Raw genomic sequence first — 23,208 nt, 5'->3', positions numbered from 1 at the left:
ACCCACCCCCGCAGAATCACACGGGGCCGGGACCCCGCACCCCAAACCCACGCCCCCCCCCCCCGGCCCAAAGCCCCCCACCCCTGGGGGGGGTCCGTGGGCGCGGGGCCCCCCGGGCGCGGGGCGAGCAGGGGTGGGCGGCTGGCGGCTGGCGCTGCCGTTGCCATGGGGACCGTGGGCGGCCGTGGGGGCCGCACGCAGCCCGCTGCTATTTGTGCCTCGCCGCGGGGACGGGGACGGGGACGGGCTGCCGGGGTTGGGGGGGGGGACGGGTCCCGCGGGACCCCGGTGGCCGGAGCACCGGGGGACACCGCAGCGGGGGCGGCCTGGGCCTGCGGTGGGGGTGGGAGGGACATCGGGGTGTCCCCCGGGGGGCGGCGTGCCCACCAGCAGGGGTGTCCCCACGGGGGGCAGTGACCCCGTGGGTGGCAGCGTCCCTGTGGGTGGCCGTGTCTCCATGGGTGGCCGTGTCCCCGTGGGTGGCCATGTCCCCATGGGTGGCCATGTCCCTGGGGGTGGCAGCGTCCCCACCAGCAATGGTATCCCCGTGGGCACCCATGTCCCTGTGGGTGGCCGTGTCCCCACGGGTAGCCGTGTCTCCATGGGTGGCAGTGTCCCCGTGGGTGGCAGTGTCCCCACCAGCAATGGTATCCCCATGGGCACCGATGTCCCTGTGGGTGGCAGCATCCCCATGGGTGGCCGTGTCTCCATGGGTGGCTGTGTCCCCGTGGGTGGCCATGTCTCCGTGGGTGGCAGCGTCCCCACCAGCAATGGTGTCCCCACGGGTGCCCATGTCCCTGTGGGTGGCCGCGTCCCCACGGGTGGCTGTGTCTCTGTGGGTGGCAGTGTCCCCGTGGGTGGCCGTGTCCCCATGGGTGGCCATGTCCCCACAAGTGGCCGTGTCTCCGTGGGTGGCAGTGTCCCCACCAGCAGTGGTGTCCCCACGGGTGCCCATGTCCCTGTGGGTGGCCGTGTCCCCGCAGGCGGCCGTGTCCCCGTGGGTGGCAGTGTCGCCATGGGCAGCAGTGTCCCCATGGGCGGCAGTGTCCCCACGGGTGGCAGTGTCCCCCAACCACTCGCAGGCCCCGTGCTCAGAGAAACGCGTTTATTGCAGCCCAAGGGGAGGCGGGGGCGGGACGAGGGCCCCCGACCCCATAACACTGGGGGGCCCAGGGCAGCCGGGCGGGCGCAAGAGGGGCGCGGGGCCCCCGACCCCACAAGCTCCGCCGGGGCCAACCCGGCCACCTCTGCGTGCGAGGGGCGAAGCGGCGCGGGGCCGGGGTAGGGAGGGATCCGCACCCCCAGAAGCAAAACCCAGAAGGATCCTGAACCACCAAAAATAATAATTATGTCACCCAGCGAGCTCCGTCTATTCCTGAAAAACAACAGAGCCGTCGCCAGCGCGAGGCGAGGCGAGGAGAAGGGTCCCAGCCGCTCGGGTTGCCGTGGTGACGGGGCGTAAAGCTGCATTTTCCGCACGCACATGGAAACGCCGAGCCCGGCCGGTGCCGGCGCCCCGGTGCCGAGGGATGCGGGTGCGCGGCCCGGCCGTTGGCGAGGGGTTTGGGGGCGCCGGGCGCGAGGCCCCGAGTCCCGCGGCGGGTTTCGGGTGGGTTGCTCCTCTCTCTTCGCCTCGTCGCTCGGCCGCTTTTCGCCGGGGTCAAAACTGCACGGCGCCGGGGGAGATGTTGAACATGGAGGGGTCGAACTTCTGGCCGCGGAAGGGGGAGCCCTCGGTGTCCCAGCCCTTCTTCAGCATCTCGTGCACCTTCTGCAAAGAGCCGGCGGCGCCCGTCAGGCTGGGGATGGCCCCAAAGCCCCGTTTTTGTGCCAAAAACAGGGGCCCGTCTCGCAGGCAGTGATGCCCAGGGAGGCCGGGGAACTATGGGGGCCGCGTCGCCGGCTGCAGCCAACGCAAGCAGGGGAGGTGTGGGGCCAAGCACCCGCTGCCCGGGGCGGTGCTGGGCAGCGGAAGGCGGCCCCGCTGGGGGCGGGGGGCACCTACCAGCTCGTGGCTCTGCGGCTTGCCCTGCAGCTTCTGGTGGTAGTCGAAGGTGAGGCGGTCGAGCACGGCGTGCTCCTCCTCGTCCACCGTGGCCATGGAGCGCTCCTTGTTGATCTTGTCGATGTCGATCTGCTCCTCGCCCTCCAGGATGGCGTTCCACCAGTACTCGTCCCCTTTGTTCAGGTTGATCTGGGGACAGTGGTGACCACGGGAGGCTCAGAGGGCAGCGGGGCACAGAGCGCCCCCCCCCACCTGCCCTGGGGACGGGTCCCCCCCTCCAGGCCCATCTGCGAGCGGTGCCACCGGAGCTCCGGAGCGCGGCTGAGGTGGGATTCCCTCCCGCCGCCCCCTTCCCACGGCTGGAAGAGCGGGGCGAGATGCCCACGGCGCTCCAAGGGGTTTGGGGGACCCCCCCCGCCTCTTTTTATGGCCTCTTTGGTCAAGCCGTGTTCCCGCGGCGCAGCCTGAGCCCTCCTCCCTGGGGGGTTTGGTGCCTCCATTGGGGGTTTGGTGCCTCCCTGGGGGGTTTGGTGCCTCCCTGGGGGGTTCGGTGCCTCCTTGGGGGATTTGGTGCCTCCTTGGGGGATTCGGTGCCTCCCCAGCACGGCGCTTTGCTGCCCCATCTCAAGCTACTGGGACCTCAAAACCCGGTTTTGGGTTCGGCATCCTCCAGCAGCCGAGGGTGCGCTGCTCCGGGGGGGGGGGGGCGAGCCGAGCGCCCGGGGCCCCGTGCGGACGTGCCGTGGGGGAAGATTCAGAAAGCCCGGCCCTGCCATCGGCCTCGCGGCGCCGCGGCTTCGCGTTGCGCTAACCCAGAAAGCGCCCTCGCCCCGGCTCCCCCCCGAGGCTCGCTCCGCGTGCGGGCGCGTGGGCGGCGAAGGAGGCTGAAATGTCACCCGCCGCTCCGCGCCGCCCGTGCTTGCCGCCAGCGCCTGCCTCCTGCCTGCGGGGCCCGCGCCGCAGGGGACGTCCCCCTGCCACCAGCCCGGGATTCGGGCCCCTGCCCCGCCGGGGGAGCGAGCCACGAGCCTCCCAGGCGGGCGAGCGCGGAGCCGGGCGGCAGCGCTGGGTGCCGCCGAGCACCGGGGCGAGCGCCGGCGTGAGCGGGGTGCGTCCTGCCTCCAGCCGGGAGCCCCGACTCGCTCCTTTTTATTTTTTTCCGCACGGAGGGAGGGGTGGGCTGCTTTTTCCCATATTATTTTCGCAATAATCCCAGCAGCAGGGAAGATTTATGGCGTTCGTCGGCGCCTCTGCAAAATCATCAATAAAGGCAGACAATACAATTTAGCCGAGCCTCCCCAGAAGCTCAGCAGCTCTGAAGGGGAAGCACGGGCGGCCATTAGCGACACGGAGCCGGGCGGCTCTCCCTGGTGCGAAGAAAAGGAACCAATTAATGCAGGAGGGGGTGGCTGGGGCTTAATCCTTCTGGGAGAGCGGAGCCGGTACAATATTCCAGCCTGGGGAAGGAAGGCGTGCAGTTTTTCCAGCTAGACGGGCGAGCTCCTTCTCCTCCTGACTGCACAGTCGCGCTTTCCATGGGGGATAACCAGGCTGGGATAACTCCCAGCCCCGCTGCCCACCCAGGCGGGAAGGAAAACCCTTCCCCTCTCCCTTCCCCACCACATCCCCTTCTTCCACCGGTGCCGAGCGCCCCACGAGAAGCCAGGCCTGGATAAAGAGCCCGGGTGGGACGCGGAGGGAAGCCCCCGGGGGGCTGCAGCCTCCGGCGAGAGGCAGAGGAGCTGCGGCCGCGCACGGCGACCCAGGAACCCTCTCCTCCTCCCCACCCCATGCGTGGCCCTCGCTTTATTTACCGCATACCGCTTCCCACCCTGCTGGGAGGACAGAATTATTCATTTCCTCGCCAGCTTTTCCGCGGTGCGCATCGCTCCAGCACCGAGTGCTTTGCGAACAACAATTAATTAACCTCTGCAGCCCACCTTGCGCGCGCGGGGGAATTCGCTCTCCCCCCCCCCAGTTCCAGGGGGAGAACCGAAAGTGGGACTCGCTCCGAGGCTGGAGTCCCACTTTCAAACGCGAGCCTCCGAGCTGCCCGCGGGGCTCGGCGGAGCTCTGCCAGCTCGGGTTTGGGATTTTTTTTTGGGTCTCAGCGGTGCCGGACCGCGTGCTGCAGGCAGCTCGGCTTCCAGGGTGGGATCTGCGGGGCTCGGGTTGAGCTCTTGGGTGTTTTTCTGCCTCTTGACTCCCTCGGCTGGGCACGGGGGCTACAAGAGCTTGCGGGGACGGGGACGCAGGAGGGAGCCTCAGCGAGTGCTTGGGTGTGAGGAGGGCGAGCGGGGGAGAGCAGGCGGCCGGCGGCCGGCCCCGTAACGCTCAGCCCAGGCGGCGCGGTGCCTGCGAGCCGCGGCCCCACCGCACACGGCAGCACGCAAAGCCCCGAGGGGCTGCACGGCGCCAACAGGGCTCCTTCACAAGGACAAACGGCGACCTGGTTATGCCGCTCGCGCTGAGACGAGGCAAAGGCCTGGCCCAGACTTGCAGCTGCTGCTCCAAGTTGCCCAGCCCAGCGGCTCTGCCCAGCCCTGGGGGCTCCTGGAGGTGCTGGCGGCCTTTTGCCGCAGGCAGGATCGGGTTCCCGCAGCTGTGCCGGGCTCTCCGTCAGGCAGCACCTCGCGCCTCTGCTTTGCTTTTTTTTTTTTGGCAGATGCCAAAGGCGCCCGCGGGGTCAGAAGCACCCTGTGCAACCGGGCACCGTGGGGAAGGAGGCGATGGGGGGCACACCATGGCTGAAGCTGGCGTGGTGTCCTCGTGCCGTGGTGTCTTTGTGCCGTGGTGTCCTTGAGCCGCGGCGTCCTCGTGCCGCGGTGACAACGATCCTGGGGCAGGTGTCTGAGACCACCCCGAGGGGACCAGGCTGTCCCCACGCAGGGGACGTGCGAAGCACAGGGCGAGCAGCGTGCCGCGGGCGGGGACGGGCGGCTCGGCGGCACACCAAGAGGCTGAGCGGTGGCAGCAGCACGGGCACAGCCTCGTGTCCCCTCCTCCTGCGTCCCCAGCCCCGCCGGGAGGGACGCAGCCCTTCGCTGCAGGAGCTGGGCTGCGCCGCAGCACGAGGTTTCCTCCCCGATCCTAAACACCTTGTCAGAGACGCTGCCAAGGGACGTAAGTAGGTCTCGGCAGAACAACCTGTCACTGCCTGCCTCCCTCCCGAGGCGGCAGCAGCGCCCTGCCCAGTGGGCGGCAGGAGGCAGAGGCCGTGGAGGGGGCACTGGGACGGCAGCGGGCGGCGCTCCCGGCGGCGCGCGGAGGTCGGGGGGCGCCGCGGATCGTTGTGCCCTTGGCCTCGCGGCTCGGGAGCCGACAAGCTGAAGGCTGTAAGAGTCGTTCAAGGCAGGGCTCGGAGACAAAAGCCCAAGCCCGGACAAGAAACGTTGGAAAGGAGGAGAAAAAGAGAGGGAACGGAGGGAGAAAAAAATCCCCACCAACGAAAATAATCCCAAAACGTGTTGTGCACAACACCCAGCGGAGCCTGCTAAAAACAGCTCATGCGGATCTATTTTCATCTCGCTTTTGACAAGCGAGCGGGCGTGACAGGGGAGGGAGAGCACGGGGCTGAGAGCCGGGGCCCGGCGCGGGCCGGGGACACGGTCCTGGGCGGGAGCAGGCGTGGACCAAGCACCCGGGGACCGGCGGAGCACGCGGCCTTGAAACGAGGCCCGCTGGGTTCCTCCCTCGGCCGGGCGCTCGCACAAGCCGTGAGCGTGCCGAGGGACGAGGCCAGGAAGGCGCCGGTGCCCCGGCGGCGGGGGCAGGCCCGGTGCCACGCAGCGGGGAGGCACTCGGGGCCTGAGAGCGGGAGGGATCGAGGGGAACGCCGGGGGGGCTGTACGGCAAATCGACCTGCTCGGGGGAAGAGCTGGGGGAGAGGGGAGGGCGATTACGGCCCCCCACGAGGGACAGGACCAGGCGGGAGAGGTTTCACCTCCACCGAGCCTCAGCGCTGGGATCGAGCTCGCAGGGGCTGCACCAGATCAGGACCACAAGCACGGGGCTGTTCTCCGGACAGAGCCCCCGAGGCGCCCCGCGGCATCTTGGCGACTCCAGCGCCGGCACCTCGCGAGTTCCGGCTGCGTCCCCTCCCCGAATCCCCGCAGGGACGTCACCGGCGCCTCGCGGTGCGGCGATGAGGACACTCGCGGGATGAAGGCGCCGGCCAGGAGCTGTGCCACGCGTGGAGGTGCGTGGGGGGGCAGGAAGGGCGCCCGTCGGCACCGGCTGCGGGTGCTGTCGCGCAGCCCCCTGCCAGCAGCGGATCTCGGCAGCTCGCTACCAAGCGGCCGGGCGGCTCCCATGAATGAACCGCGAGGAGTCTTCGGCTACTCTGCGCACGGGAAGAGGCGACGCTCCCGGGCGAGAATTACTCACTCTGCTCCAGTTACCTTACAATTCTTCAAGAGAAACTTCATCCCACCGCCAATATGTTGGCAGCCAGCTGGAGATCCTCACAACCCTGCTGCGCTCGTGCTAATTTGAGGCTCTTGCCTCCAGCTCGGGTTGGAGACGAGGGGCCGGCTCCTCGCGCTGCCCGCAGTCGCTCCGGGAGGCCCCGAGTCTCGCTCCGCCCGCGCGCTGCTCCCGTCCTCCTCCGGCGCCGGCTCTTTACCAAACACCGCCTCCCTCGCTGGTCCCGGGAACGCGCTCCGGGGGCTCCCGCGGCGCAGCCGCCCTTGGGCCGGCTCCTCCTGGCCGGCGTCGCTCCTTCCCCGCGTTGTGCGCCTTCCCAGAGTGGCCGACGTTCAAGAAACTTGCGGATATTTTAAAAACACAGGGTCACGACGGATGCCAGCGCCTCCTGTTGCACACCCTTTGGATGGCCTGACGGGTTCGGAGCTCTTCCCTCCGACAGGGCCCTCGGGGTTCTGGCAGCCGGGCAGCCGTCCCGGGGTTTGCCCAGCAGCCAGGCAGCGCCAGCGCATTTTTTCCGCGCACCTCCCTCGGCTCTTCTGCATCCAGCGGAAAATTCCCACCCGACGTCACACTGCGGGGCCTGGCTCCGGGCGCCCGCCAGCTGCCCCACTCGTGACGCGGGGCGAGAGGTGAGCGCGCTGCCTCGAAACCTCGCGGCCCCGTGCAGGGCCAGGAACCGCTGCGGCTGCCGGACCCTGGCCCCGGCACCTCTCCTGGGGCTGGTGCCAGCCCCTGAGAGCTCCTGAAACGCTTCCGGGGAGGTCTCTGGCTGGGAAGGAGAAGGAAAAGATGGCACCAGGTGCCAAGACCCCACTCCTGGCGGCCCCAGCACTCTCAAGAATTTGGCAGCCGGTTGATGTGGAAGACACGCGGGGCCCCAGGCTGACGGGCAGCCCAGGACAGCTCCGGCTGGGGCAAGGAACTGGGTCCGCAGCCCAGCAGAGAGCAGAGCCAGCCCTGGATGGCTGGAGCACGCCAGAAACACGTAACGAGGCTGGGAACCCAGCAGCAACGAGCTGCCGGGCAGCACCAGCCCCCGAACCACCTCGACGAGGAAGGCGCGCGGCGCTGGGGCGGCAGGGAAGGGAAAGGGAGCGGCGGCCGCAGCGACGGCTCCCAGCAGGGCTGGCAGCGTGCGTGAGAAACCCAGCGCAGGGCAGAAATGAGTGACAGGGGCTTCCCCTCGGCCGGCACGCAGGCGAGGGCAGCGCGAGCTGGACATTGCACAGGGAAAGGCGGCGTGGGACACGTCCAGGTCTGGCTCAAGCCTCCAGCTGCTCCGGATTTCCAGGTCAAGCCCAGGGGAGCTGCAAGCCAAGGTTTAGAGAGGCGGCGGGAGCAGTCAGCCCTTACCAAAACGCACTTCCCCGGCTCCAGGCTCCAGAGGGAACTCTCCGTGTTGATCTTGTGCGTGAGCTTCCCTTCCATGAGGACGCGCTGGCTGCTGCCCTCCAGCACCGCTACGCGAATCGCGCCGCTGCTGATATCCACAGACACCTGGAAACACAGAGAGGGAAAATAAGCAGGAAGGCTCCCGCTCGCTTCCTCACCGTGCTGGTCGGGGTGCGGGTCAAGTGCACTCGCCGGGGATGAGAGAGCGAGAAGAGCCATCAGGGCTGCGTGGAGCGGCAGGGTGGGAATCCCACCGTCACTTCAGAGCAAACAGCGGCAGCTCGGAGAAGAAAGGAAACCTCTCCTGGGAGCGGCAGGCAGCAGGGCCCGGCTCACAGAGCCCCGGAGGGACTCACGCCAGCTGGCTCTGCCGCAGCCACTTCCCCGTGCCTCAGTTTCCCCCCAGAGAAAACCAGCAATGCGGGCGTCCTCCATACAGCGCGCAGGGCCCGGGTGCCTGCTCACTGCGACCGAGCTGTTAGGAGCACGGCGTGTGCGTGGCCAACACCGGGACCCGCAGGTTCGGGGCTTTCTGACCAGGGAAGGCTCAGCCCCACACCGCAGCTCCCCCGGCTTCCGCTGCCCCAGCCCAAAGGCGCGCTCCTTGGCTTCGTTTGGCCGCTGAGCCCGCGGCCGACGGCCGTGGCAGAGCCAGCGCTGGGCTCGGACCAAGCTCCTGACGTGTGTGCCGGAGGGCTGCGTGCGGAGGGACGTGTGCCGGAGGGCTGCGAGGGGCGCGGGGACGAGGCAGCTCCGTCCCCGGGAACGTGGCCAGCTCCCTCCCGCAGCAGCCATATGGGGAACCCTGCTCCGACCCGCCGTGGAGGCGGCATGGCTCCCCCCGGGGGGACAGAGGCAGACTGTGGCTTCGCCCGGTGGCACGGCGCTGCCTCGGTCTCCAAAGAGGCCAGGCCATATGCTGCTTCCCTTCCCTTCCCTTCCCCTCCCAGCAGCACAGAGCCGCGCCAGCGCCGAGCCCGAGCGGGGCTGGGGCAGGCCGTGGCCGGAGAGGGGCAGCCGGAGCCCTCCGGTCCCTCGCCCGAGAGGAGGAGACTGCGGTGAGATTTGCCTGCATTCTCTCCCAGAGTTCCCCCAGATCTTCCTCCTGCTCTGCAGATCTCATTTGAAACGTTATTACATTATCCATTACCTAGGAGATTTCCAGTGACTCACTAGCACCACACAGGCAGGAGCCGGGCAGAGCCGCGCCGCTCGGGGCCGGCACCACGGCTGCGTGCCCGCTGCCGCCCGACAGAGCCCCCGGCCCGGCCGGGGCCGAGGAGCCACCGCCGTTTGGACGGGAGCAGAGGAGGCCGGGTGAAAGCAGGCCCCAGCCCCAGCCCCGCCACCTTCAGGGGCTCAGGGGGACGGGGTCCGATGCCCCCAGCCCCGCGGCGGTGCCCGAGGCGCAGACGCAGCACCACGGCTGCGGGATCCGAGGGGAAGGGGACGATTCAAGGCGAGGCAGGCTTCCTTCCGAGGCGGCCGCACGGGGCGGCTTGTGGGGCCGGGGGGCAGCTCTGGCAGCGGGCAGCAGGCCCGGACAGGCAGCGTCCCGGCGCGGGGAAACCGGCTGCAACGCTTCCAGCGGGGCTGCGGGTACTGGGGAGGAGGCCGGGGCTAGGGAAGGGATTGCCGTTTGCTGCACCGCCCGGCGTGCCCCCCCGTAACCCAAAGGGCAGCGGGGGGGAGACAAAGGCAGGGGAGAAGGGAGCGGAGAGACCCAGAGGGAAGAAGAGCTCCAAGCCTCCGTGCGGCCTCTTCGCCCGCGCCATCGGTCGAAGCGCGAAGCCGTGGCGCCGCCCGCTCCTTGCCGCGAGCCCCCCCCCGGGCACGCCGGCCCAGGCACCGGGGGGCTGCGGAGGCGGCCGGGGACGGGAGCTGCAGCAGGGCTGGAAGCCCTCGCGCCAGGGAACCAGCCCCGGGGGGCTCGCAGGAGCCCACGGCTCCGAGGCCGCCCGCGCCCCTCGAGGGAGCGAGCGCGGGGCCCAGCTCTCCGCCGCGGCTTCGCGGCACGGTGATTTCTGTGCGCGCTACGACGCCCACGCCCGCCCACGCAAATCAAACAAGCAAACACAAACCTAGGAGCGAATCTAGCTCATCTCCTCCGAGCCAGGCGGAAAAGAGAGGCTGTTGTCATTATCTCTATTTAAGTGCCTGGGAAGCGCTCGGCTCCGCGGGCCCCTGTTGCGCCTGTAAGTAGATCAGAGCGGCGCGGAGCGTAAAGGAAGCGCTCCCACCTACCCCTTCCCCCGATCCTGCTCCACGGACACTCTGTGGAGCTCCATACAAGGAAACCTTCAGCTTGCCCGAGCGAAAATGTGCCATAGCAACAGCCTGAATCCAAAAAGTGTCATAAGTAAGATTTTCAGCGGCATTAGAGCCGGGCACGCTGCGAGCCCGGGGACCGAACGGGGGAGATTTTTAATCTCGCCTTGGCAGGCAGAAGCCAAGAAGCCGATAATTTTTGCAGACGATGAAGCTGCGTGGTGAATGCAGGGGAAGGCTCCTGTTTTGCAGGAGCCATCGATACCGTTCCCTAAGCCTATCCAGCTCCAAAATCGCTTTGAAGCAGCCAGCTCTGGCCCGTGACCCAGCCCGCAGCCCCCACGGCTGGAAGAGATGCAAGGACTCACTGCGAAATGAAAACCTGGCTGCGAGGCGCCAAGAGGAGCCCCGGCAGGGAGGCAGGGAGCAGGAGACGCCTCGGCAGGACACGGAAAGCCTCACATCGGAGCCCTCGATTGCCCGAGAGGGCCGGGCAAGGCCCTGGGCCAGGCTCAGCAGAACCAAACTCGCCCCAGGGCATCGCACGGGCCCGGGCAGTGCGGAGGGAGGCGGGTTTGGGGCAAGGAGGCTGCAGGGATGTGAAGCTGCGGGCGTTTGGGGCTGCTGGCAGCAAACACGGCTACGCCAGAGCCGCCTGAAGGGAGCAGAGGAGAGACAGGGCAGAAAAACACGTCCTGTCCCAGCTCCTCGGAGCACCTGCAAGGCCCCCGCATCCCTGGGTGGCGGAGCATGGGGTAGACAAAGCATGACGCTGCTTTTTTGGCAAGGGCACAGCTCCCCGGCACCTCCCTGGGCAGGGGGAGGCATCGCGATCGCAACGCGATCCAGAGGGGACGGAACATCCGCCCGGGCACCCCCGAACCCTTCCAAGGAGCGGCCCGGCTTTGTTTTAGAGACCCCCTGGGAACGCTGCGTCTCGCGGTGCCCCTGCCGTCCCCGTGACAGCCGCTTGCTCCATCGCCCCTCCAGTCCGGGCCACTGCTGCCAACGACACTGCGTTGGCACGGCGAGGAGCTGTGTAGGCTGGAGCCGGCGAACAAAACCCAAGCGCGCTTGTTGCAGCTGCCCTGGAAGCAGAGGAGAACGGGAGGTGGGGGAGCGCGGGCTTCCGACGTGGAAAAATACCGACTCTGCCGCGGGCAGGGGGGCGCTGGGAAAGGCCCCGGAGTTCAAACCCAGAGCCTGATCCCGCTCCCGAGCCAGAGGAGCCGTGCCACCGCCGACCAAAGGCACGCCATGCTCCGAGCCTGAAAAGCTCCCGGGGAAGCGGCGCCCGTCCCCAGGCTCCTCGCGCGGCGCCGGCAGCTTGGGCGCTCGGGGCGGGGGCGGGGGGGGGCGAGCCCCATCCGAGCGCGCGTGGCAGGCGGCCGCAGCAGGAAGCACGGCTCGGAAACCTGGCCATGAGCTCGCAGGAGGTGGAACGGGAGGAAAACGCACAGAAAGTACCCGGCAGCGCCAAGGAGCCCCGCTGGGGCGCTGAGCAACGGGAACGAGGCACGACCCCGTCCCGCTCCCCAGCTTGAGGGGCAGGCAGGGGGCCCAGGAGCCTTCCCCGCCCCACGCATGGCTTCGGAGGCAGCTGGGCACCCGGGGGGAGAGGGAGGTGCTAGAGGACAAACCCTCAGAGCCGTTTTACCTGTTTGCCCTTTACGATGTGCTTGGGCACCGGCACTTTGATCTCCAGGTCGCTGTAGTCTTGGGACCAGGCGTAGTTCTCTCGCACGGCCCCGTTGTAGCTGTCGGGGTTCGTCTGGAACTGCTCCTGTCTCCTGGGGAGGGGAAAAGAGGCAACACGCTGAGCGCGGGGCAGATCAGAGCGCGGGGAGGGCAGGAACGGGGGAGCAGGGAGGAGGAAGGGAGGGCAGGGCCCCCGTGAGCCCGGCCGCTGGGTGTACGGGGCAGGGAGAAGGCTGCCCAGAGGCCCCACACGGACACGGCACGCACCACGATGGGCATGGGACCACAAAAAGGGCTCGCGGGGAGACGGGTGCTTCCTCCAGAGACACCCGAGGAGGCGCCTGGGGGGGTTATCAGACTGATAAGCAACCCCTGATATGCCGCGGGGAGGTTTCCTTTGACTCCGGCAGCCTGCGGACCTACTCCTCCAAAACCTCCCGCAGAGCAGGGAACCGAACCCAAACACGTCCTGACGACAGCCGCGGCCCTACCAGAAGGCTGAACCGTTTTGGGGTGCTTCGGTCCGCACCGAGCACTCGGCCCGGGGCCACGGCGCTTTCCGTAAGGGCGCAGGGGATGAGCGGCCCCTGGGGGGGGGGAGGCCAGTCCCCAAGCCGCTCCCTCAGGATTACGTAAAATCCAAGGGGCTTAATTAAATTAGGCTCGGGAGACGATCAGAGGGGTTTGTGGAGGGGTCTGCGTGCACACGGGGGTGATTTTTTTCCTCCTTCGTGGCCGGCGACGGCCGCGCGCGTCCCGCCGTGGCTCTGCGCCGAGCAGCCGTGGGCTCCCGGCCCGTGGCGGCACCGGGCGGGCGGTTTCGGGGGGCACGGCGGCCCTTTTTCTGGGGAATTTTGGCCTCGCTTGGCGTTCGCCCATTGGGTGCCAATTGCCATGGAAACGGGGTTGGCATGGCAGCGCCGAAACCCGGCGCTCGCGCTGGTTGGCTCCAGCTGGCGGCTTCCAAGCCGCCCCCGGACCGGAGGAGGCGAACGGGCTGCGGGCCCCGAGCAGCCGCCGGGCTCCCGGCCGGGCACCGGGGCTGGGGAGAACCGGAGCCGTGCCCCGTTGGTGTCACCCGCAGGTGGCGTGTCCCCAGGGCAGGGTTGGGCGGCCCCGGGGGCTGTCCCCGTGCTGTGGGCTCCACGCGTGGACGCGGCCCGGCCGCGCTGCTCCCGCCTCTGCCCCGCGTCCTTGGGGCTGGAGCAGGCGTCCAAGCGGCCGCGTGGTGAACCAGAAACCCCCTCCGGGGCCGAAAACCGGCTGCTTTTCCCCTTCCTGCAGCGTTTCTGTAAAATCAGCCCGCCCCTGCACCGGTGTGACCTCCGCGGGCGGCCACGCACGCGGGATTTTCGGCGTCCCGCGGCACCGCCCGCCTGCCGTGGCCCACGGTGCCGCCGGTTCGCCTGACTCCCACGTCCTGGTGGCCAGCAAAGCCCCGCGTCCAGCCCCGCAGGGCGCGCTGGGACGTGACACCGCGGCACGAGGCAGAGCTCGGTGTCCTCCGAAACCCGCCGGCAAGGCGCCGGGGAGGAGGCGCGGCGCGGAGTCGCCTCCAGCCGGTGAGGCCAGAGCGGGGAGAAACCTCATCCGCGCAAAAGCAGGCGTGGTAATGCGCCGGCTGCAAACGGCAGGGCCTGAGCGCCTCCTCCTCCTCGGGAGGAAGGTGCTGGGGCTGGGCAGACGCAGGACAAGGCGCTTCGGGAGGTTTTAGCCTTCCAGGGACCTCGCCGAGCACGCCGGCGCCGCAGCGCGCAGGCACGAGGGGTTTCGCAGCTGCCCCAGGAGCAGTCGGTGTCATTTGGGTTCCTTCTGCGGGGAAACTGAGGCAGGGCGCGCTCTGCCACGTCTCCACCGCGATTCTCTCGTCCCAGCCTTGCCGCGGAGCTGCTGGCGGCGGCAGTTTTCCTCCCAGCCCCCTGCCTGTCGGCGCCGTCCCTCGCGCCCTCCACGGAGCAGCAGGCCAAGCGGCGAATTCCCCCGCGGCACCGCGGATCCGGGTGGCAGACACGGGCCTCGGCGCAGCCAGAGGTCTCCGGCAGGAGGCTGACGTCCCCGCGCCGCCTCCTGGAGCCGCGGCACCTTGTCTGGAGACTTTCTGCCCGGATCCTCGCCTGGTCCGAGCGCGCTTTTAGCACACGCTGCCCTCCGTGCCGGTGGCGCTCGAGGAATCGGCTCTGGATCCCCGGCTGGGAGCAGCCCCCCTCGTCAGCCTCGGGCCGCAGCTCCTCCACGAGGCAGCTCCGTCCTCGGACCCGCCGGGCGAGGGCTGAATCCTTGAGGAGAACGGGAAGGAGCCCAACGGAGGGGCCAGACGCGGAGCGCAGCGGACGGCCATCTGCCCGCTGCGGCGGTCGCTCGGGCCGGCGGCAGGTGGCAGCGGGGCTGAGGAGAGGGAGGGTGAAAAAGCGGCAGCTCTGCAAAGCCGGGCTTTGGCACCGCGTGCACTTGGCTGCCGGGTGGTGGGGATGGCGTGGGTGGGTCTGTGTGTTCTGTCTTGTTCTATTTTTGCCCGCCATGTGTCATTTTGGGGGAGGTGAAACCTTTAACAATGCGCCGTCGAGAAGCAGCCAATCTGTTTCGCACCGTGCCGAGCCGCAGCGCCCGGCGGTGCCGTCACCGCGTCAGAGCCCGGCGGCGCGGGGCCGGGGCCCGGCAGAAGGGAGCGGGGGGGCCCGGGCAGGCGGCAGCGCTGCCGGCCTCGGGACGAGTTCCCCGCTCGCCCCGTGCGCGTTTCTGCGCCCCTCCTCGTTCCGGCACCGCGGGGCGGCGATCGGAGGCGATCGGAGCCGTGCGGACGCCGCAGCGGCCGCAGAGCGAGCGTGGGGACGCCCGCCCGAACCCGCCGCCCGCCTCAGGGAGCAGCTCCGGCAGCAGCTCTGCACCAGCAGCGCGGCGCGCGGCCAGGGGCAGGGACCGAGCGCCGAAGGCTTTGCTTTGACGCTGTGAGCGGGGAGAAGTAGGGCAGCTCGCAGAGCTCCTCTTCGAGGAGTTTCCAGGCCAGGACGCAGGCGCTGGGCGCTCGATCCGGCCGCGCGGCCGTTCCCGAGGGGGTGCCGAGGCCGGGCATGCCACGGGAGGGAGTCGGCTCGGGCCTCATCCCCGGGGACTCGTTTTTCTCCTTCAAATCCCATTTTTTTCAGACCCAGGCGCTGTGAGCACTTGCAGCATCCATCCTGCAGAGGCACCACGGGGCACGGCCGGGGAGGGCGGTGCGGGGAGGCCGGGCGGGCGCTGCAGAGGCCCAGTAACCGAAACGGAGGCCGAAGGAGGCATCGGCAGCACCCCTGCCGTCCCCAGCACCCCTCACCGGGTCTCGCAAGCACATCCTGACCCCAAAAAGCCTCTCCTGCCCCCACCACCTTCCCCCCGTCAGAGCAGGGGAAGCGGAGGGCAGCGCCGTACAGGGCCGCCCTGCAGCGAAGGGCAGGGACCGAGCAGCCCGGCCCCACGCCCGGCCCTCCGCCAGCGGCCCCGCGCGGCACGCGAAACCCTGCTCGGGCCCGAGAGGTTGCCAAGAATGGAAAGATCTCATCAAGCGGTAACGAAGTGCCAAGCGAGCGAGGAACAGAGAAGCCCAGGCACACGGCGCCCGCATGCCCGACCCAAGGGGGGCATTTCCCGCAGCACCAGGCACCGGGCTGGGGGCGTAACGACCCCGCATGCCGCGCCGAGGCCGCTCCCGGCGGCGAGTCCAGGGTGAGGAGTGCGGCGCCGGGCGCGGCCGCCGCAGGGATCACGCGCGTGGAAAACACGGGGCCCGCGCTCCTGCTGCTGCCTGTGCCAGCGAGCCGAGAGGAGCCTCCCCCCTCCCGCGGCTTTAACGCCTCCCGGCACCGGCTCGCCGGGCACCTCGCATTCAGCCGCCCTCGGTTTTGCCGGCGGAGCGCCGCGGCGCGAGGAGGGCTCGCCGCGGGCTCGTGCCCCCGGAAGGCTCCCGGCTCCCTGCGCACCTCACCCCGTTAGGCAAAGCGCTCGGCGAGCTGAATACCAACCCCCCCTCGCCCCCCCTCACGGCGCAGCGCACACCCGCAGTAAACAAGTGCCGGGACCCAGCCGGCTACCGCCGCGCTGCGGCCCCGGGAGCAGGGCAGGGACCCGGGGCGGCCCCGGGGCTTTTCCTGGCTTCGTCCTATTGAGGTGGGGGGGGGCCGGTGGGGGAGAGCCCCCCCAGCTGCTCCTGGAGGGCGCCCTTTATCCCCGTGCCGTGCCACGGGAGGCAGCCGACGCCGTCCCCTCGGCCCCAAAACGCCGCCCCGTGCGGCGCAGGCTCCACCGAGGACCCCAGGGAGCACCGAGACGCCTTCACCGCCCGGCCCCGCAGCCCGGCGGGTCCGGCCCTGCCCGCAGCAGGGTCCCCCCCGCCCCGGGACGTGCCGCCCCGCTCCTGCCGGCCCCGCCAGAGCTTTGAGCCCTTTCGGGGGAGCTTTCGGCCTTCGCTGCTGATCTCCCGGGTGTTGCAGGAGCCGCTCAGGAGAGCCAACTCGCTGCCACCAGGCGACTTTGAACGGCGGGAGGGCCGCGGAGCCGTCACCGGAGGGCCCGGATCTCCCTGCTGCTGGGAAATGTAGGTCAAGGACGGCGGGACGCGCCACCGGCGGGCAAAGTCCCCCGGGACCGCCGCTGTCCGCCTGCCGCTCGCACAGCCTGGGGCCGCGGAGCTCCCCGAGGGGCCGGCGCGAGGCCAAACCGCCCTGGGTTCGGCTCCGGCTCCCCGGGGAGGGGCCGGGGCCGGGCAGCGTGGGGCAGGGACCCACGCACCGCTCCCGGTAGTTTTCCACGCCGCCCTCCTTCCCCCGCGGGCAACCGCCGCAGCGTTAAAACAAGCAGGCGGCTTTTTTTTTTTTCCTTTTCTAACTGAGAATCAGGCACACGCTGTCCCCCCGGCCTCCAGCCCTGGGATTTTCTGCTTGTTAAGAGGGGAAAAAAAAAATAAAAATAAATTTATAGGTTTTAATTTAGTTATTTTTGGTGCGGGGACCTAATTTTGGAGCTCGCTACCTTGGCAGGGCAACCGGAGCCCTGAGCGACGGGGTGCGTGACAGGGGAGCTGACGCTCGGCTGCCGGTCTCAGCGCCCCGGCCCGAGGACTCGCGCCCCCCGTGAAGGCAAATTGGGCTGGAAGGGGGCTCGCTGCAGCCGGGGGCCACGCCAGGCGTTGGGGCTGGGGGAATTCCGCCTCCAGCTGAAGCGTTGCAGCCCCCCCCAGAAAGACGCTTTGCCGTGGAGCTGGGCTGCTGCCGATGCAGAAGGCTCGGTGCCGCTTGGGGTGCGCGGCTGCAAGGCGATTTCCCGGCCCTGGCGAGCTGCCGGGGCAGCCCGGAGGTGGAGAAACGGGGTGGGAAGGGGAAAACCCCGACGGGCAGCAGTGGGCAAAGGCCGGGAGAAGGACAGGGCTGCTGGAGTGGGAGACAAAAGGGGCGAAGGACGAACTGAGCAGGACTAAAAGACCCCGGGCAGCGCGCAGAAGGGAAGGGGGAACCGCTCCCTGTGCAACGAGGGGATCAGCGGCGAGGTGTGAGGGGAATCGAGGAGAAAAAAAGGAATCCTCCGAGAGAAAACAAACGCCAGGCGCCCGCTCCGGCTCGGACAGCCGCTGCCCCGCGATTTGCCGGAGGCAGGGGGAGAGCGCCGGGGAAGCGTCACCAGGCGCTGCCCTCCTCCTCCTCCTCCTCCTCCTCCTCGTGTGCCTGGGGACACATGGGGCCAGGCTGCGGGGCCAGGCGGAGCGGGGTCAGGCCACTCTAATGGGCGCCCACCCGGCCTCGGCTCGCGCCGGGGCTCTGCCGTATGTGGGGGGGGGGGGATTCCCCCGGCACCCCCAGGCGCAACGGGAGCGGGACGCAGGGCAGGCCGGCCCCTCGGCGCGGGGCGAGGTGGGCTCCGGCTTCCTGGGTCAGGCCGGGAGCACAGCGGGGGCTTGAGCCGAGCAGGAAAACCCGCGGGGGGCTCGGGGGGAAAGCAGTCCGGGCACCCGCCACGCTGCGTGCCGCTGGGGGGGCGGCCCCGCTCCCTCCCGGCCTCCGCTCCTGGAACAGGCTCGCGGGAGGAGGCCAGGGACGCGGGCTGGGGACCCTTCGGCACCTTCCCACCCCGAAACCCTTCCTCTGGGGGGGGCTTCCCCGAGAACGAACCTCCCTGCTCCGCGCCGGGGCCTTCCCCGGGTCCCACCCGGCACTGCCACCGCCACCAGGCGACGGCACAAGGGGAGGAGAGCGGGCCCCGAGCACGGCTCACGGCGAGAAGGGGGCGTTAGGCACAGGGTGCTGAGCCCCCGGGGCGCCAGGCGCAGCGATGGCTCACGGCAGCACCACCAGCCCCATAAAACAGCCCCAGCGCGGGGCCGCGAGCACCGGGGTGGCCCCAAAAACACCCCGATCCTCGTGGGGAGCGGGTGTTTGGTTTTTTTTTCGGTGCAGAACAGGCCGGGTTCCGCTCTCCCCCCACGGGCGCCGCGATCCCGAGGCGCTCCGCGGGGCTCTGCGGACCTGGGCCGGGCCCTGCCCCTCCCTTTGATTTGCTTCACCGGGGGGGGGAAAGGAAGGGAGGGAGGTGGAAAACATTCGTGCTGCTCCCTGCGCTCTGCCTTCCTGCTGCCGGGGCCGCGCGTTAGCCACGCGCCCCTCGTCCCCAGGCTGCTCCGCGGGGGGACGGCGCGGCCGGGTGAGGTGCTGGCAGCCTGCGGGGCGCCCCGCCAGTCCTGCTCCCGCTCCCCGCCGCCTTTCGGGGGGCTCCGGTGCCCCCCAGAGGAGCAGGAACCAACTACAGCCGCGGCACGGGCCCGCTCTGCCCCCACTCGGGGCCCCGCCGCCTTCCCCTTGCCCCACGCGAGCCGTGGAAGCAGCAGGGGGGGGGGGCTGCAAATATTCGGGGGGGGGTCCCCAAAGCGGCGTGCTGGGGGCGGCAGCGGGGACGCGGCGAGGACGGGGAGCTGCGGGGGCAGCCGCGTCTGCTTCTCGCCCTGCTGGTGCTCGGGGGGCGAGGGGCAGCTCGGGGGCGGCTCCGCGGGGGCAGCTCCGCACTGCAGGGGCAGCTCAGCACCGCGGGGGCAGCTTAGCGGCCCCATCCTGCCCCTGCTCCACCCCTCACCCCCGCAGCTCCCGTCCCGCAGCCCTGACGGCGAGGGGCCGACGTTAAAACCTCGCGGGAACGCTCACGGGGGGCTCGAGCCCCTCCATCGCCCCCGCCCTTCCCTCTCCCGCTCCCCTCCGGGACGAATCGGGGCTGAAACGCACAGGACGGGGCTGCGAGGGGCAAGGCCCACGAGCTGCGCGGCCCCCTCGGGGCTGCTTTTGCCCCGTTAACCCCGTGCCGCCGAGAGGCGTCGCCCCGACGGCCCCAGGGACGAGCGTCCCCTCGCCGGGCAGCGGAGCGCGGCTGCCGGGGGGGGGTCGGTTTGGGGTTCGATTTGGGGTCCAGGCTCGCTTTCGTCCCGCGTCAGCCCGGCTGAGCCAAGCGCGAGCCCCCTCCCCTCCTCCCCACGCCACCGAGCCGCTCAGCACCCTTCCCCGCCCGGCCCCGCCGCCGCCAGGGGCTCTCGGGGAGGGGTCGGCGCGGGATTCGGCCGGTGCCCCTGCAGCACGGCCCGGCGGGGACGGAAATCCCGCCGCAGGCCGGGGGCGACGCGGCACAGCCAGGCGCTGGGGGCTCCGCGCTGAGGGGGACGCGAGGAAGGGGCAGAGCGGGCCCCCGCGGGCCCCCTCCCGGCGCTCACGCAGCCCAGGGGGGCTTTGAGACGAGGACGTTTGGCAAAAACAAAGAGCTACGGAGGCTGCTCGGAGGCGGCAAGGCCGGGGGAAGCGGGCGGCCGTGCACAAAGCCCCCCCACGGAGTTTGATGCCCCCTGAGCTGAGGGGGCCTGGGTGCGGGGGGGGAGGGCGCGTGGGAGCCCGACGCCGAGTCCCCGTGAGGAACGGGAACGGCGCCTGGAGCTCCCGGCCCCAAAATGCATCCCCCCCTACCCGGGGAATCTCCCATCCTCCCCCCCCGAAGCCCACAAGGGAAACCCTCGCCCCCAGAGGGCCGCGAGGACGCCCCCAGAGGGCCCTCGGTGCCCCCCCCAACCCCCCCACCGCGAAGGGGGCAGCGTAACGGGGACCCTTACGTGGGCAGCTCTGCGGGCTGGGGCTGCGCGGGGGCAGCGGCCCCCGGGGGCTCCGCCGGCGCTGGGCTGGGCGCTGCCGGGGCGGCCGAATCCTGCGGCCCCACCGCCTCCCCCGCGGGGCCGGGGGGCTCCACCGTGGTCTCCACCTCGACCTCCTGGGCAGCCGGGGCCACTCGCACCCTCTCGGCGGCCTCCTCCTCCTCTTCTTTTTTCCGCAGCTTCGCCTCCAGCTCTCGGTGCCTCCTCTCGTCATCCTGCCGGGCCATCCGCTCAAAGACTTGGAAAGCCTGGAAGGGGGGCAAAGGGAGCCGGGCGTCGAGCTCCTGGCCGCCACCGTGCCCTCGGGGACCGGCCCCCGGCGGCTCGGGCAGCGAGAAGCCGTGCCGCCCAGCCCGCGGGGGGACGAAGTCCCTGCGGGGCAGGAGGAGCCGCCGGGACGGCACCGGGAGGGCTGGGTGGCGGGGCCGGGGCGGCGCAGGACCACCTGCGGCCAGCCCCACGCACACACCGCCACCTCCACGCTCGTCCCCGCGCCCAGCGGGGCTCCCGGCCCGAACTTCGGGCTCTGAGCCCCCCGGTCCCGGCTCGTTGCCCCACCCCCCCACCCCCGGGGCCGGCAGCGGGGACAGGGACGCAGCAGGGCGAGCGCTGGGCCCCGTCCCCGCTGCGCTCGCAGGGCTCTCGCCCCTTCCCCGGCGCACCACGGCCCCACGCAGCCCTGGGGCACGGCCGGGGCCCTGCTGCAGCCACCCGGTGCTCACGGGGCGGCGCCGGGAGGGGGCTCAGAACCCATCTGGGGGGCTCAGGACCCATCCGGGGGGGCTCGGGACCCGCCGGGGAGGCTCGGGACCCGCCGGGGAGGCTCGGGACCTGTCCAGGGGCAAAGAACATGCCGAGGGGGCTCAGGACCCGCCGGGGGGGCTCAGAACCCTCCTGAGGGGGCTCAGGACCCCTCCGGGGTTGGCTCAGGACCCTCCTGAGGGGCAAAGGACACGCCGAGGGGGCTCAGGACCCTCCCGAGGGGCTCAGGACCCGCCGAGGGGGCTCAGGACCCTCATGAGGGGCTCAGAACCCGCCGAGGGGGCTCAGGACCCGTCCAGAATTGGCTCAGGACCCTCCTGAGGGGCAAAAGACCCGCCGAGGGGGCTCAGGACCCTCCCGAGGGGCTCAGGACCCGTCCGAGGGGGCTCAGGACCCTCCTGAGGGGCTCAGGACCCGCCCGGGGGTCCCCGTCCCCGCCCCCGCCGCCCCCGTCCCGGGCCCGGCCGCCGGCGGTACCTGCAGGGCCATGGCCTGGGCGGCGCCGGGCGGGAAGCCGAGGCGGTCCCCGGGCCGCAGCAGGAGGCGGTAGAAGTCGGTTTTTCGGTAGAGGAAGCCGAAGAGGACGCGCAGGAACTCGTCGACGCCGCCGACGTGCTGCAGGATGCCGAGCAGCGCCTGGTCGTACAGCTCCGTCAGCGCCTCCATGGCGGCCCCGACACCGCTGCCACGGCAACCGCCCGCCCGCCCGCGCGCGCTTCCGGTCCCCCTGCACCCCGCTTCCGGTCCGCAGCGCGCCCGCCGAAAGGGGTCCCGCCGGAAACCGAGACCCGCGCTGCGGCGTTCCGGGGGGCGCCTGGACCCACCGGGGGTGTCCCCGCCCGGTTCCCCCCCCGGTGTCCGTCCCCCCCCCCCCCCCCCCCCCGGTGTCCTCGGGGCTGGGCGCGGGGGTGGGGAGAGCTTTGGGGTGCAGGGGGTGCAGCTCTGGGGGCCAAACTGGGAGCACTGGGGCGCTGCTGGGGGAAGAGTGGGCAAACTGGGAACACTGGGATCCTCTGGGGGGGGGAACTGGGAGCACTGGGAACTGGGAGCACTGGGATCCTCTGGGGGGGGGAACTGGGAGCACTGGGATCCTTCGGGGGGGGGGAACTGGGAGCACCGGGAACTGGGAGCACTGGGATCCTCTGGGAGGGGGAACTGGGAGCACTGGGAACTGGGAGCACTGGGATCCTCCTGGGGGAGGGGAACAGGGAGCACTGGGATCCTCCTGGGGGGGGGGGAACTGGGAGCACTGGGATCCTCTGGGCGGGGAACTGGGAGCACTGGGAACTGGGAGCACTGGGATCCTCCTGGGGGAGGGGAACAGGGAGCACTGGGTTCCTCTGGGGGGGGGGGAACTGGGAGCACTGGGAACTGGGAGCACTGGGATCCTCTGGGGGGGGAACTGGGAGCACTGGGGTCCTCCTGGGGGATCCCCAAAATTGGGGGTGCTGGGGAGGGGCGAGGGGGGGGTAATCCCAAAACTGGGAGCGCTGGGATGATGCTGGCGTGGGCATTCGCCAAACTGGGAGCACTGGGGCACTTCTGGGGTGGGTTGGGAGGCAAACTGGGAGCACTGGGATCCTCCTGGGATGGGGGCAAACTGGGAGCACTGGGGTCCTCCTGAGGGTCCCCAAAACTGGGGGAGCTGGGCAGGGGCAGGAGGATATTCCACAAACTGGGAGCACTGGGGTGCTTTTGGGGTGTCGGTGTTCCCCAAACTGGGAGCAATGTCCTTGTGGGGAGGACAAACTGGGAGCACTGGGATCCTCCAGGGGGGAGAGGTGGGTAAACTGGGAGCACTGAGATACCCGGGGGGGGAGGGCACTGGGATCACTGGGATCCTCTGGGAGAGAGGGGGAAGGAACTGGGAGCGCTGGGGTCCTCCTGGGGGTCCCCAAAATTCGGGGTGCTGGGGAGAGGCAGGGGGGTATTCCCTAAACTGGGAGCACTGGGATCCTCTGGTGGGGGGGGGGGGCACTGGGAGGACTGATATCCTCTGGGGGGGGGCACTGGGAGCACTGGGATCCTCCTGGGAGGAGGGGTGGCAAACTGGAAGCACTGGGGGGAGGGAATGGGGAACCGGGAACGCTGGGGTCCTCCTGGGGGTCCCCAAACTCGGGGGTGCTGGGGAGGGACAGGGATATTTCCCAAACTGGGAGCACTGGGGTGCTTTTGGTGTGTGGGTGTTCCCCAAACTGGGAGCACTGGGGTCCTGCTTGGGGTGGTTATTCTCCAAACTGGGGGTGCAGGGGTGCCAGTTGGGGAGTACCTCCCATACTGGGAGCACTGGGGCTCCCCCATACTGGATATACCCCACACTGGGAGCAGGGATCCTCCCAGCCTCCAACACCCGCCCCAACTGGTGGCACTGGGACTCCCCCCGATCAGGAGCCCCCGCAGGGAGCCCGCTGCCCCCCCCCAGCTGGCGCCAGAAGGGTGCCCCGAACTGGAAACACCCCAAAACTGGGGAACACCGGGACCCCAAACTGTACCGGGGAAATCCCCCCAGACT

General features: G+C 70.2%; 1 protein-coding gene across 1 annotated transcript; it reads right to left on the bottom strand.

Moving 5' to 3' along the window:
- Positions 1-1,091: 1,091 nt before the first annotated feature.
- NUDCD3 (NudC domain containing 3) lies at positions 1,092-21,422 on the bottom strand. Its single transcript, XM_066983423.1, has 6 exons — positions 21,174-21,422; positions 19,896-20,182; positions 11,751-11,883; positions 7,787-7,930; positions 2,006-2,194; positions 1,092-1,771 (listed from the first exon to the last, which is right to left on the bottom strand). The coding sequence occupies exons 1-6, from the start codon at positions 21,360-21,362 to the stop codon at positions 1,661-1,663; spliced, it is 1,053 nt and encodes a 350-aa protein (XP_066839524.1). The 5' UTR covers positions 21,363-21,422; the 3' UTR covers positions 1,092-1,660.
- Positions 21,423-23,208: the final 1,786 nt, after the last annotated feature.

Source organism: Anser cygnoides, chromosome 26 (assembly GCF_040182565.1).
Source record: "Anser cygnoides isolate HZ-2024a breed goose chromosome 26, Taihu_goose_T2T_genome, whole genome shotgun sequence".
NCBI lineage: Eukaryota > Metazoa > Chordata > Aves > Anseriformes > Anatidae > Anser > Anser cygnoides.
This window is presented reverse-complemented; position numbering and strand designations above follow the sequence as displayed.